A 17,052-nucleotide genomic window follows, 5' to 3' on the forward strand; every position below is an offset into this window, starting at 1 on the left:
CCTCATTGATAAAGATACAACCGGTAATAAAATACAAAAAAAATGTCTCAAGACGAAGCTGCGGTTGGTGGACTCTTCAATAATCGCCATCCTAATATGTGAACTAGAATCGATCGCTCTAAAAAATGGAAAACATGAACTGAACATGTTGTATACCGCACACATAAAGGACGAAACAAATTAATGGTGAGGTTTTTAAATGGCAATATAAATGATCATCTTAGTATTAGACAAGTTGATACCAAGATTTGGGTAGGACAATTAAAATTAGGCATAGAACAACTTAAAGGATTGCTCCCTTTAAAGTGAATTACTAATTCAACTAAGATTAAACAGATCGGCAATGATCATTAAAATCCTAGACTGATAGAGAAATGTGGATTAATATATGAATGTGAAAACACCAAATATAATAGAAACTTTGGAATAATTAAAAAAAGGAATCGTCAACTTACAATCTATCACCAAGCGAAATCAACAGATGTAGCATCCCTAAGGGATTACAAATCCCCTCATAAAGAGTGCTTTAAAACGTATAAAACTACTGAATGGATGAAAAGGCACCTTCAAAACTGTCATTCTGATTTGACTCAGCCTCAGTATAATAACTCAACAATATAGTTTTCAGCAGCTCAACTATAAAATGGCGCCCCGCTAAACACAAGTGACCTAAAACACCAATGTCCATGCTTTGAGAATGAACAGAAAATGCCTACCAAAAAGACATCATCAATCAGTGGTATAAGGTACATCGATGGTTAGCAATAACCGGATAGGAAGTAAGACCAAGGACTATATATATATATATATATATATATATATATATATATATATTTCGGATGGGTTTCGTTAAATCTGTAGGTAATTCTTTTTACAAACTGGCATCAGCCGGAGAATTGTTGGAATTGAAAGAGCACTTGATAGATTTTTCGATTCATCTTGAAACTCCTTAATAACCTGGAATAGTCACTGGACTCATCATATTCCGATCTCACGGATAGCATATCATATTCACTGGTTTACATCAGCTTTACCGCTATTGCAAATCAGGAATATATTATAACTATAATATTTATAGTATTACCCCATCTAATATCGATAATCAATAGGTAATCAGATAATATGAAAAACTACCATTCCTCATTATTCTAAAATTATTCAGTCAGATTAAATTTTGAACTGTTTGTTGTTTACTTTAGATATCTAATATATATTAAGCTAAATGTTTTGATCAAATACATCAAAGGAAGTTCCGATTTAAATGTGTATCCTATTAAATCGAGTATAATCAACGGGAAATAAGTTGGTTTTCTTGACGTAGTAGGATATTTATCACTGTTTTAAGTAACGCTAACTATTTCTTTAGTTCTGATAGATAAGGTTGTTTGAAAAATAAACGCATATCAGGATTACAACAACATACTGCGTTGGTTAGTGTATTGATAGTATGAGTAGAAATCTTAGTTGTATTTACATACCAATAATGTGTGGTGTAGCTCTGAAGTATACTTTAGGAATTCTTTTACTATTTCAGGGATTGATATATTCCTTTAAAGTCTCAAAAGAAATCACTGAAAATCTTTAATATAGGATATATTTCAGATAGAAATTCTTCTCAGAACTGTGATAAATTCTATAATAGTTTTGAGTGACTGTATATGCTTTACAAATTCTGAACTAGGATAAATTTAAGAAATAACAAAGCATAATAAAAATCGACTTACTCTACTGCTTCTGTTCCTACGTCACAGACAGATTTAGGGTGTGAACTAACTGTAACTTGCACAGGTCTAGGTTCTTTTAATGTAGCATGTACATCTGACATTTTTCGCCTTAAATCCTTTATTTCATCTCCTACGGCGTCCATTCTGGCGTCTGCAGCTTTACGCCTTTCTTCTAATTCCCTCCTAACACGACTATAGTTTTCCTTCATTTCGGTTAACTGAATTTGAAGTTGGCGTATTTCTGTTTGTGCAGCAATTTCTTTTGCTGTGGGTTTACTATCTATGTCATCTCTGCTCTTTTTCATGAGTTCTAAACCTTGTCTTAAAGTAGTGATCTCTTCCTCTTTTGATTTTAATGCTGTATCCCATGCTGATTTCAATTGATCTAAACGTTCTCTTGTCTGTTTCGCTTCATCAGTCCATCTTCTTAATTCTTTCTCTAGCTCTTCCATTCGCCTAATTATATACAATCAAGAAAACAGTATAACTTTACAGAAACTTACTATCTTTCAGCACATTGTATTCAAGTAAAATAAACTAATTATACTATGGAAGGATATGCGGCAAATGTAGGCAGAGTTAACAGGGAATACCTCCGTATCAATGAAATAATAATTGCTAAATTGTATGTTATTGTTTTGACCCCTCTCTTGACAGAAGTCGTATTTAGGGATAATTCGATTTAGGTATAAAACAATTCCACAGTGAATTATAAACAATTTAACTAAAGATTAAATACAATATTCAATCACCGTTACAGATCAACGTGAATAATTTAATTAAATACAAAACTTACTTAGCATGATTAGCATTTTTAGCTAATTCTTTTGCATATAGTTCAGCTTCACGACGACGACGCTCTTCAGCTTCTGCTTGCATTTGTAATATACGTTTTTGTTGTTCATATTCTAAACGTTGTAAAACATCTTTTTGATGACCAATTGCTGCTGAAATAGTATCTAAACCAGAATCCCCAGTATGAATAATAGGTGTTAACGATTTTGGCATAAACTCAGTTTGCAATGAAGTTAATTCATATGAACTGTTTACAGATTGATTTGATACTGGATAAATTACTGGTAAATTAATAGATGGTCTTTGTTCATAATGTGAACTAGATGTATTTAAAAATTCAATGGAAAAGGATAATAATACATTACTAATTATACATTTAATAGTATTAATGTTAAATATAAAATTATTACTTTTATACTCTTTAGTATATTTCATTGCTTTAACAATAACAATAGTTATATTAAGGACGAGAGATGATGTTCCATTTATATAAAATACTGGGAAGAAGACTATTTTCATAATTAGGTGATAAGATAAAGAGGTTAAATTAACAGCCAGAAGGGGTTTTTGTAGAGATTTAGTATTTTCATAGTTGAAAGCGTGAGTCAATGGAAGCTAGACCACCAGGGAAAACCTGGAAGCACTGGACGGCCGTTTTTCCTGGTGGTCTAGCTTCAATTGACTCACGCTTTCAACTATGAAAATACTAAATCTCCACAAAAACCCCTACTGATAATAATAATCATATGCTCACTAGTGACTGACTTCGAGAGGTAAATCCAGGAGTTCTAGTGAGAAGCAGTAACCAGTGGAGTTCAAACCACGTCTGTTGTGAGATAGGAACTCACTGAAGACAATTGATGAACGGTTGCTCAACTTCGTGGATTGGTTGGAGCTAGACATAAACACCATCGGATGCCGGCTTAGTGGTCTATCGGTTAAGTGCTCTGGCGCGAGACTGATAGGTCCTGGGTTTGAATCTCGCGAGGCGCCGTCGTGGATGCGCACTACTGAGGAGTCCCACAACAGGAAGAAATGGCCTTCCAGTGCTTCCAGGTTTTCTATGGTGGTCTAGCTTCAATTGACTCACGCTTTCAACCATAAATTAAGAGTAGTTATATATCTCCAAAAGATCAGCCTTTTTAATTTTAGCTTAATCAGAACATAATTTATTTAAGTTCTTTATTACTACTAGTAACTGGTAGATAAACTAATAAATTTGTTTAGTATTTATCAAAACGTTTTTGTAAAGTTTTCATTTACAATCACAAAGTAAATAGTTCTCTAAAATCGTCTATTTTATTTACCAAACAAACATGTCTATTCTATATTCTTCTTTCAAAGAAATAAAAAGTAATAACAGTCGTCTCATCCTAGTATGGGACTTTTCAGCAGTACGTACCCACGACCCCGCTCAGGGGATTCGAACCCAGGACCTTCGGTCTCGCAGGCTAGCTATTAACCTCTAGATCACTGAACAGGCAGGCATCCAACGATGTTAATGTCTAACTCCAATCAATCAACGAAGTTAGACATTTAACAGAAGCACACGAGACCAGTTAATTGTAAATCTTTCTTAAAAAAGAAGTTCATTTAAATGAAATAACTTGGAAACTATCTAAAGATCATATAGTCTAAAGTTTTTATTTACCTGAACTGTTTCACGATTGATCTAGGTCTAAGATTTCACAGAGGAAATATTATTGTTGATTCATACATGAAGTGTAATAGTGAGTGTACTGAAACTTTCAAATTAGAATGATATGAACTATTTTATCCTGATTTTTATTCACAATTCAAAAAGATATCTTTCGCAGTTAAATATGATAGTCATCCTGTACCTAAATCCTTCAGCAAACGAACTTTTACTTATAGTTTAGTGAAAATTGTATGAGTTTTATGCTTTTAAATTCTAGTTCTGTGGAAATAGAAAGTATGGGCAACAAAATATCAGATTTCTTAACATAATTTTCTCTGTATTTCTCTTAAATATCTGCAGTCATTTGCTAAAATAATTTTTAAAAATGCGGAATTCACATAATTTGTCTTCATAGATGAGAAAGTGATTTCGAATTTCACTCAATATGAATTACAATTTAAGCTCAATTTAAAATTATCAGGAGTGATGCCTGTAAGTCATATCTTCGGTTTAGAATAACTGTCACTGAAAAATTCCAAATTAGGACTAAATAACTCCTCAGTATTCTCTTGTCTTCAACTTCTATTCAGTTTAGATATAAATTGTGTTCAATTTAAAATGCCTATCTAATCAATTTTCTATCGTTGTACTGAGTGAAAGAAAGTACCAAATTTCATATCTTACGTTGGTCTGCTGATATTTTGCTGCAACTGTTGTTGTTGAGGCTCTTGGTGTGTGTTTGTCACAGGAGGTAATTCATAATTAACTGGTGTATTTCGCCCTTGTGGAGTAGGAAGACTTGGTGACTGAAAATTTTCATTATGGTCAGATAAATCTGTTGTTTACATTTTAAAATAAGCATCGTAAAAAAGTATCAAAAAATGTATTTCAGTAAATAATTCAATGAATTTTAATATTTATTCAGTAATATAATAAATTAGATCCTAATTAACAGATTGAAGACAAATTTTATCACAGTAAAATATACTACTCAGAGTAGGGTAGTTATTTCATAGGAAATTAATTTCAAACGGTTATTATTTACCGCGATCTTTAAATTTTTGGTCGAAATTCATCACTTAAGCTTTTAAAAACGTAATTTTACATCAAGGTGGCTGTTGGTCAACTTAAAGCCTTTTCTCCCCTAGTTTACATGATTCATCAAGAAGAAACACTAACAAGCCTAACCCATTAATGATTAATAAATCAGAATTGTTTCAAAAATAATTGAATATATCACCTGGATAATTCATGTGCTGCTACACAAGGTTCATAAAAGTTCGACTTGTCTAAAATATAGTGTGTTAAATCTGTTGCTCTTCACCTTCAAAGTCTGAATTTCACCATACAGCATTGATACTTGATGACCATTTTCATAGATAATGTAGAATAGATGGGATGTAGCTATCAGTGGAATTCAGGGTGCCCCTTTTGTCCTTCTGAAACTCGTCAGCTAGATGTATCTGGATTCCATAGTTGTCATTCACTTCATGACTCGGCCCATTTGTTATATGCATACGAGAATAAATGAATGGTAACCATTAGAAATTACTTATGGACTAACATTATACGTATATTCCTATTGTATGACTAATAAGTGACTATATTATATGTATATTCATATTCCCTTCATTTGAAGCTTTTATTTGATATAATGACTATTATCATACGACTTGAGATATTCTTGAGATATTCCCAATTTATTAGTAACATTTCCTCACAATCTTAGTCAGTTTTCGCTTGATTTTGCATAAATGTTATATTCTATTTTGTGGTGTGATGTGGTCTGATTTATTTGTATATAAACCTAGTAGGTGTGAAATATATGATTCTTATCTTGAAGGTTGATATTAGCGTTCTGGACATAACATGCAGGGTTAGGCGGAAAAAAGGACTAATCAGAACTCTAAGCTGTTAGTACTGGTGTATGTGTTATCAGTTTAGTCGTATAAGCTAACGTATCGTGTTTCGCGATAATCGTATGGATATGGATGTAAAACCAGTACCACTGGCTTCAGACGCCATCACGTTATCTACTTAGCTACTGAATCCAGATAGCCACTAGCTTGTGCAATGGGGTGATCCAAACAAATAACACAAAAATGAGTTAAAACTTCACCCCATTGCACAAACAAGTGGCTATCAGGACTCAGTAGCTTTGTGAATAACGTGATGACGTTTGAAACGAACGGTACTGGATCGAGTCCCAGAGTGAACATCAACTCTGAGGTGCAGGTACATCCAGCTGACGAGTTGAAGAAGGATGAAAAGCACGCCCTGGATTCCACTGCTAGCCACCATCTATCTCTGCCTTTATATCTCCAAACTGTAACTGTTTTGTTTGATCTCTTATGGGGTAGACATCAAGCAAATTAACTTATCAGAAGTTTGAAATAAGTTGCATCATTTATAACGATTATAATCGCTTCAGTATTAGAGACATATGACACAAGTTATCTTTTTTTATCACAATTTTTCGGTTTCGTTTAATGATCAACTAATAGTTTAGGCACCTTATATATGTATGGTATAAAAGTTTAGCCCTAAAGCCAGATGTTTGTTATCTCAAAAGACTCTCTAGATTTTTAGGCTTTCTAGAACTATTAAATAGACAAATTGGATTGGAGGTTTTAGTCGATTACATGTAATACTCAATAATAAAACGCATCATTGTAATCATAATTCATTTTTAGATCATTTGAATAAGATTGCAACTAAGGATAAGTATAGACTACCGTTGAACACTTGAAAGACTAACTGTGAAATAAATGTTTTCAAAACTTGTACCATTCAGATACAAATATTCATTTTGATGTTATACAAAATCTGTTCAATAAATAGGAATATAAAAATCTCATAACTTTATTTTATGAGATTTATAGTTGATCAATCTTATTCCCTTTAAAATGCTATTCAATTCTAGTAATCTTCGTTTCCTTTGTTATATTCAGGTGATCGAACAAATCCGGGATTCTCTTTGAGAGATACTACCGAGTTTACAGGATTATTATCAGATATCACACACCTACTATTAAAGAAAGCAGAATTTCGATTCCGATTTACCACTATTCAGTGGTATTAGTCATCTCATTGGGTTTTTACATAACTAACAGCTATAATAGATTATGTTGGGTATTTATTGAATGGACGATGCTTTTCTATAGGAAAATTAAGTAATTATCCTTCTTTGCCACATGAAGTTTTAAAATATGACTTACTTTTCTTTGAATCATTAGGTTTAATTGTTGGTGATGCTGATCTCGTTTGTCCTACCGTAGGAAGTGGCATTAAATTGACCTGATGATGTTGTGCTGCAGCAAGTTGATTAACTTCTTTTTGATGTATCTGACTATCATCAATAGCCTGACGATCTATCACATAGATCTCAGATAGTTCAGACTAATTAAAAAGAAAACGTGTAGTTAATTTTTTTCAAAAATCTCACTAATAAAAAAGTAACTAATTAGCTTAGTTACGATTCTATGGACTACCCACTGTGAATTAGAAATTATTTTCTCAGGGAACCATTTTTCACTGTTTGTATATGCTCTAAATGATGGAAGATCTTTCTAACTTATCATTAGATCAAGTGCATAAATAAAAAATTTACAAATGACCTCATTTTAATTTGACTATACGAAATCAAATTTAGCAAACTTTACACTTAACGATTATAAAAAATCTTCCAATAGATCACACTAATTTGTATATAACTGTTGATTATAGTAAATTCGGTCAGACTACATCATAGCGTTTACAGTATATTCATTTTATCATTCTAATCATGACTGCACAAACTATATCTAAAGGATAAATAGTTGAACTTTATAGATACCTTGTAAAAATGTCATACTTAGGATTTCAGAAGGAGCCTAATAGTGATAATAATAACAAACTGACAATCAAATTTATATGAAAATAAATCGATAAGCAAAATATTTGATAAGAACTTTCATCTAAAGTTTAATGAATAGTTTAAAAGTACTCGATAGCCGAATTAATTGAAGTTAGTAAATAAGAAATTGTATTTGTAAAATTTTGAGTTATTAAAATTAATAAAATGTTTCATCCGGGAATCTGGTTCAAACCTCTTCAAGTGAACGGCTGAGATTTTTGTGAAGATTAATTTATAGATATTATTTGTATCGGACTGATATGATTTAGTGTACTATTGAACAATAGACACGTTATAGGTAAAACAACTCTCACCGATCTAGTTGTATAATTGTCAAGCTAAGTTTCAAGTTAACTGAACCACGTCTCAGTAGCTTAGTGGTCAATGGCTATCGGGGAGAATTGAGGACCTTTGTTTTGATCAATAATAGTGTCGTGTGTGCACCTTTATGATGATATGCGCTTCATTGTTTGTGTTAGAATATAGTAAGTAGTATACATGGGTAAGAATGAATAATTATTGGTTGTTTTATGACCAACATTTTCACCATTGACAACTCATTTCTCAAGGGACAGATAACTCATAATCATTTTAATCGATTACCCGGACAATTACCACGATAAAAACCCAGTTATTTCATAGAGACCTATCTCACTTATATAAGTAAATTGTAAGTTGAGTAACCTTAGTCATTACAGTAAGCTTGAAGAATGATTCAGTATGATGAAAACAATACGTAAGAATAGTCCTAGTACACTGAATGTCAAAAATAATTTAATTCTTTCATGATTACGACTTGGTTTAGCCTAAAATGCTTACTGGAAATGCTTGTTTTTCTACAAACACTTCTAAAATAATTTAGTTTTAGGAATGTGGATTAATGTGACTGTTAATTAAGGTGGAAATCCGTTTCCGAAAGACATTTGCTAACTTGTAAATAGTGAGATTAAATCTGGTGAATGGACTTGAACAGTTTAAAACAAATCGGGACTTTATCAACTTGTTATGACCTTTCCGTGTACATTAATAAAGTAACACTTCTAAATCTTCTTTTAACAGTATGGTTTGACCAAAAGATAATGAACTCGCGAATAGAAGCCTGTTATGTTACACCTTTGTGAGATTTAAATGGGAAGTGATTTAAAAGAAATCTAAGTGAATTATCATGTCACTATCACATCACGTAACCATCGCTTGTAGTTTAGTAATCAGAAAGAATGGTGTATTTCAATTAAATACTCAGTATTAACGTATGCAACGGTATGTAAAAATGAATTGATCACACGTGGGTGTACTGGAATATGTTACCAGATGAACAGTGACCAGTGAAATGTTAAAAAGAAAATAAACGGTTTATTATCAATTGTTTTTGTCCATGGAAACAGTCTACTTGTATAATAACTTGACATTTTTCGAAAAGTATTTTGGCGACTAAAGGAATTTCAGAATTACAGTTTACCTTGGAGACTTTATTTAGATGCACTTAAAATATATTTGAAAGGATAAGTGAGCATGTGAAATATTTATTCATTTAGATGAACTAAGCGAAAGGGAAAAACAATTGACATTCTTAGAAAAATCACAGTACCAATAAGATGTTACTGAACATACATTCAGAAAATCCAATATTAAAAGAAAATACAGTTCAGGCCAATGAATCTGAGTTATGCAAAATAGTGAAATTCCACCTTCGGAGAAGTTATTGATAGGTATGAATTATCTGTGACAACCCTATGAAACACAATGAAACTAACCGATGAAAACATCCTTCTCAAAATAGAACAGCAAATGAAGGATGGGAAGTTTGACGGGGTTGTCTTATATATTTCTCTTAAACTTATAATACACTTTGTGTGAAATAAATGTCACATTTAAATGAGTGGAAAATATTTCTATATAAAGTACTAGTTTAATACAAATTATTTTTTACTTAATTAGTATCGAAATTACTTTTGGCTATATATGGCAACTGATATTACAATAGATTTGTCCTAACAACACAACTGATAATTTAAAGTCATTAGTCCCTTTTATAAATTTCTATCGAAAGGCAACTGATAATGCCTTTAAATATAATGTATTATTGGTGATAAAATCCATTCTTTATGATTAGTATTATGACAGTGAAAATTGCTAAAGTCTAGTCTGATACGCTTTCAAAACTGCCATTCATTTAATAGTTCGAGAAAATTGGGAATCATTTCAATCCTCGACAGTCAGCTATCTGAAACTACGGTAATCCATATAAACAATGACTTAGAGCACTGATGATCACTAGAGACTTAGGTCGATAAAGATTATACTCAGTTCACTTCTGCTCTAAATAAATTAAATTTAGTCATAGACATATAGGCACACTGAAATTTATGTGAATAAATGCGTACTTAAAAAATTTATAGAAAATTCACTGAGGTGATCAAAGAGCAGTAAGTGTAGGCAGATCTGAATCATCATCAGTCAATACCAACCTAAAAGTTACTACAACGATCTTCTTAGTAAAATTCAATGAAAAAATTTAAGAGCTACTAGTAATTCAATCAACAAACGATTTGTAAGACTCTGAATAAACAAAATGAATCACTTCATTAACTAAAACAAAGAATCATGATCGTTAAATATAACAAATGAATTGTTTTACAAAACATAGATTTTCCTCTGATATGTTTTATGTTATAATTATATAAAGGGAGTTTATCTCGACTTAAAGCTGTCTGAATAATCGATATCAAACTAAAAGCTATTCATTTTAAAGTAAATTTATACTTCGTTGTGAAACTAGTTTTGAAGTAGGATTAACAGTATATGTCTGTGATGACCATATTCATGGAGTCGTAGATTGATGGTCAAAGCATTCTACTTCAGTCACTGGGTTAAAGATCTAAATACCATTACACGTATTTCACGTCTTATTACTAACCAATTAAGGATTCATATCAAAATCAAATGTATAGATTTGCATGTGAGGGGGGGGGACTCATTTGCATTACAATTTCAGACAACATTATACATGTTACTTACCTGAGGAGGAAGAAACTCACTGACTTTAAACAATGGTTCTTGATTTGATTGAATCTAGAATAAAATCAAAGTAATTAGAAATATTATAAAAATTTGATATTACACGACCAAGTGAATGTCCAACTTGTTTACAAAATATATAATCATTTGGTAAAATTTGTTCTTCTAATTTTTTTTCTAAAATTTCACGAAATTCAGCTAAAGTTATATCAATTTTTGAACGAATTATTCCAGCTGAAACTGTATTTTTAATCACTTGAGAAAATGCTGTATTTAAATCATTAATCCATAAATTTGGTGGTATCACATAAATATGTATATCAGCTAATTGTAAATCTTCTGAACGTGATCTTGATTCAATGGAATTTAATGAATTCATAGAAAGAAATAATCAATCTTCTTAGTTTTTTTTTTTGAAATTATTATGATATGTCACAAATTTGGTTTGGACTATAATCATAGATATGAAGGGAAATATTGGGAATAATCATTCATCTTACTTATCCTTTTTACATATATTTATATATCTGTCGTTTCTTTTTACACCTTAATACATCTAAAGAAATATGACCTTAAATAAAGTATATCAGCAGACTATTTCCTTTTCTTTTATTGAATTAGTATAATTGAAACATTGAAATTAAGCATCAACACTTGGTGATTGCTTCATATAAATTATTAAATTATTCTGATTTTATTGAAATCACTTTTTTAATTGATCCATTTTTATTGTGTCCTTAATTTTATAAGAAAAAACTATTAACCAATTAAAAATTGTAATGAATAAGAACATACCTGCATTGTAATTAATTAATTGAGAATAACTAATTCCAGTTTTGTTTTTTTTCTTTTTATTTGATTAAATTTTATTATTTTTTTTGTAATAACAACTCAACTACTTTAATAATTATAATGATCATAATGTACATTTGTATTAAGTTTAAAATTAAATTTATTTTGTAGAATTTACTACTTATACTACTACTAATACTACTGTGATGTGGTCTACTTATATCCATATAAGTAGTCTATGGTGATGGTCAGACATAGAATGTTCATAGTTGAAAGCGTGAGTCGATTGAAGCTAGACCACCATGGAAAAACCTGGAAGCACTGGACGACCGTTTCATCCTATTGTGGGACTCCTCATAGAATGTATTTTGGAAGAAGATCGATAAGGAACGAACAGAAATGAAGCGCAATCGGTTCGAAAATACATGAACAATGAATTCAGAAAAGACGGACTGATATTTGCAAAAGAAACAGTTAAGATTGAGACAATGGATTGCTATTTTGCAAATTAACTGCTGACTGTATGGTTATCAGAATTTAGTGAGATAATCTGTAATTTGGGCTTGAATACATTCGATTGTCCCTACTAGTGTTCTTGTTCACTATACTACTACTTCGGGTGTTTTTGAATAGTTTGTGAAATATTATTCACTTTAAAAGATATATAAATTAAAAACACTTGTTTGATAAATAGTTCAATATATGATAAATCTTTTTTTTAGAAAAAAGATGTACTACTATAAACTTTTAAAATAATCTTATGAATAATAAGTAGTATTAGTTAATATTTATGAATGATTTATAGATTTCTTCTATGACAATCCTTAATTATATACGACATATATAAAGGCTTAATAGACAATAACACATTTTATTTATTTAATATTTTTATATTTTTTTAATCAAAGTCGATTTACTATTAATTAAATTTTTATAGATAGTTGAAATCATAAGTCAATTGAATGTAGACCATCATGAAAAACCTGGAAGCACTGGACAGCTGTTTCGTCCTATTGTGGGACTCCTCAGCGGTGCGCATCCACGATCCCGCACTCGCGAGATTCGAACCAAGGACCTACCAGTCTCGCGCCAGAGCACTTAACCGATAGACCAGTGAGCCGGCACCGAACTATGTTAATGTCTAATTTCAACCAATCCACGAAATTGAGCAACCATTCGCTAATGTCCCAGCAGACCTGATTGAACTCCACTGGTCCTGCTTCTCATTAGAACTCCAAGAAATACCTCATGGAGCCAGTCACTAGTGAGCATATGATAAGGGGGTTGTTTGTGAGGATTTTTTTAGTAATTTTTATGTATAGTTGAGGAGTCCCACAATAAGACGAAACGGCCGTCTAGTGCTTCCAGGTTTTCCCTGGTGGTCTAGCTTCAATCGACTCATGATTTCAACTATATAAAACAAGATATTGTACACTATTCATAAATTCATCTTTTAAACTAAATATATTTTAAGCAAATAATGACAATCTATAGAGTTAATCAAAAGTGTTGTATGTATCTTTCTTTTTTTTCCAGGTGTATGTCATCCGAAATCGCATAAAGTAATAATCCTTAAAGTATTCATCAGACAGTCAAATAACATAAATCACTTGTCTACAATATTTATAAATATAAAACTTAAAATGAATAACTGTGAAAGTTTTTTTCTTTTCATTTCACCATTTTCTTAATTATTTCTCATTAATTCATTTCATAATTTTGATATTTTGCGTGACTAATTTCGATACTACTGAATACTTTCACCTGTATACTTTTTTCTTTAAACATAAATTATCACTTGTGTTGAATATTTTGATGTGATCGAATTATCTTTTAATTATTGTAGTTTGAAAATTTGTGGAAACTTATGAATGAGATTCAAAGAAGACTGATCTATTTAAATGCTAAGAATCTATGAGTTCTAGTTAATTTTGACTTTGAAGCTTCGTGTACTTCGTGAGATTTGTATCTCATCAACGATACAAATCTCGCAAAGTACACGAAGTTAAGAATCGACTTTAGTGGTAGGTTTTATATTATTGTGTTAAAACTTAATAATTTTCATTTATATTAGAATTAAATAGGATAGATATGATTTTTATTTTGGATACTCATAACTCTTCAAACAATGAGACTAACAGAACTCCGTAGTGTCGGTTGATATGTTAAGCCCGTATTCCTTATTTTAGCTTTTGGACAAGCCAATTTACCTATCCATCTTGAGTCATGTTTTGACCTTGTTAATTATTCACTTATTAACCCTGGCTATTTTTATGAGTGTATGTGTGTACACCTTTTATCTTATTCATCACATGTCTGTAACTCCTTATTTAACTATAAATATTGATTAACGCTTGATTAAAGTGAGTTGGCTTACCCGCTATCTCCAAGGCGTGTCATTTATGCTTCTCTCGCTGATATTTGCTCATGTGCTGATAACTTTCTGGCCTGCATCATTTGTCAATAAAACTGTAGTTACTGCTTCTCTTTGCCTTTTGATTTTATGCACTGTTGAGATTTGTACTATAACGGTTATCGAGGTGAAAGATTAAAGAAGCACGGTACGACAACTCTATATTCTAATATAAAATTTTCTCTTCATGATAATTTCTCTGTACAACAGTGATTTTTCTTTGACATAGTGTTTTGATATCTTTGAATTTGCAGTTAGTAAAACAGACCAGAATTAAATCCAGTCTAGAATGGATGAAGTAATGCTTCAAACTTAACTATACGTACAGTTAAGTCTCGTGGTGGTAAGGAACAAATTATTGGTTATATATATATATATATATATATATATATATATATATATATATATATATATATATATATATATATATTGATATTCAATGGAAAGAAATATTTGAGTGCTCAAAGTTTCTGAAATTTTAAAGGGTTTTTTCAGTAATACACTTGGCTAACTATGTAGCTGGATCAAATGGCCAAGTTAATACATTTTGTTCTTTGAACTTTAACCGATATTAATATAATTGAACTATTGTTATGAACAGAGTACAGGAAGCACATTTCATCCTGCTCAGGACTAATAATTTGTATATATTGACATCTCAGTGTTTAAAACTAATACAAAGTGTACTAAAATTTGTAACAAATTGATTATTGAAAAGTTCTTCCTAAAATATATATATGGAAATGGAGGCTTATCATTTATAGTACTGAATATCAACGACGAGAAATTACAAAGACTTGATCGTTTAGAGTGTTTCGTGCATGAAAAAAGTTTTGTTTGTGAATCTATCATTTTAACCAGTGAAAAGGTACAATATGGCTGTAAGTCACCAAGAATATTTGCTTTTGATTGAAGGTAGAAAGCATCACTAGTTATTTTATTAATAAAATTAGTAAGTTACTAATAAATATTAAGGAGGATGAATGTATTTATAACGAATGAATTCAAAGTAAATCCAACGTTTCGCAATCACCTCGATGCCCAAAACCGTCAAACTGTCCGGTCAAATTTCGACGGAAATTCTTATATATTACTAATCAGTAGTTTAAATTATTTAGTCTAATTTAGTCATATTTCTTAACAATCTATTACCTAAAATTCAGATGATTTAATAATATTGAAGATGATATCCGAGTTAACTTCTGAAAATAATCCTTTGCTTGAGTAAAATTATTATGTCATGTGAATATTTATTTTAGTTGTATGGAAAAATTTCTTCATGAATAATAACTGAAATTCTTACATCACCTAAAGGAGTTAAGATTTTACTCTAGCTCATTTTCAACTCTAACAACACTTTTCCTTATAGAAAATTCATTTCAACATATTTGATAATGGTTTAACTGAAACAAGTTCATTTTTTCCAGGTCCTTCATCAGCAAATTTTAAATAATTTCAATGTTTAACCTTACATAATTATATAAGCAAAGATGGATAGTGGCTAGCAGTGGAATCCAGGACATGTGTTTCATCCTATTTGGAACTCATCAGCTGGATGTACCTGCATCTCAGAGTTCATGTTCACTCCGAGACTCTATCCAGTACCGTTCGATTCCAAACGCCATCGTGTTATCTAGTCAGCTACTGAGTCCTGATAGCCACTTGTTTGTGCAATGGGGTGAAGTTTTAAATTCACTATTTATTATTTGTTTGTATCTTTCCATTGTGGACACCAACTCTGAGATGTAGGTTCATCCAACTGACGAGTTCTAAATAGGACGAAACAGACATCCTGGATTCTACTGCTAGCCACTATCCATCTTTGCTTATAATACTTGTGAATTGAGGCTATATCGAAGCAGTCCGTACAGGATGAACATATTCCAACAAGAGACTGATCAATTTCAATCCTTAACAACAATGGTAAGATACAAGCAAATAATACCAATTGGGTACATAACTTTTCATATTTGGTTTCACTCATTACTTTAATCACCGTATATAATTTCAATTTTAGATTCTATCCTAAAAAAATAAAAACATTCATCATATATACCTTTTTCTTTTATAAAATATAAATATTCGATTATATTTATCTCTATTTATTCATAATACAAAATCAATCAGTTTCATTGCGTGTTCAAACATTCTTCCTATGTCATTTTCTACGGTCTAAAAGTCCCTTGAGATTTACTTTTCCTTTTTTTTTTTAAAAAAAAAGTTTCTTCATTGAATATCATATTTTCATTGAAACTTAAAAACCAGATGTTTGATAAATCTACCTTATGAGAAGAAGAGGAAAAAAAGAAAGTATAGAATAGATTAAACAGGGTAACTGAATAGAATAAATAAACACTTATCATTTATCATGATTATATTTGATAATTTTATTGAAATTCGATTTATTTATATTAGTTACTCTTTTTTGTTTTTCTTTTTTCTTTTCTTTTTTTTCTCTTTTCTTGTTTTCAATATATTAATCATATTGTTCATATGTTATATTACTCTACAACTATGAATATAGACAAGAAATATTTATTACCTTTTCTCATTTTCTTATTTCTTTAAATAAGGTTTTATAATATATATATATATACATATACAAACATGTAAACTTGGATAATTCAATGTTCAATATTTGTTGTCATTAGTATTATCTTTACCTTAATGTAACATATGATCTATGTGAAATAGATTTTACTCAAGAGAATTTCATATGATATAATAATAATATATGGGAATATATATAACTTCAAAACAATATTTCATTAGTGAC

General features: G+C 30.7%; 1 protein-coding gene across 1 annotated transcript; it reads right to left on the bottom strand.

Moving 5' to 3' along the window:
- Positions 1–541: 541 nt before the first annotated feature.
- Smp_157880 (hypothetical protein) lies at positions 542–11,450 on the bottom strand (the record flags this gene model as incomplete). Its single annotated transcript, XM_018789451.1, is given in 8 exon segments — positions 542–712; positions 1,775–2,180; positions 2,521–2,838; positions 4,843–4,993; positions 7,377–7,530; positions 7,536–7,556; positions 11,072–11,125; positions 11,175–11,450. Coding segments are annotated over 8 exon segments (1,551 nt in total).
- Between the last annotated feature and the right edge of the window lie 5,602 nt (positions 11,451–17,052).

The sequence above is a fragment of the Schistosoma mansoni genome, chromosome W (genome assembly GCF_000237925.1).
Source record: "Schistosoma mansoni strain Puerto Rico chromosome W, complete genome".
In the NCBI taxonomy this organism is placed as follows: Eukaryota; Metazoa; Platyhelminthes; class Trematoda; order Strigeidida; family Schistosomatidae; genus Schistosoma; species Schistosoma mansoni.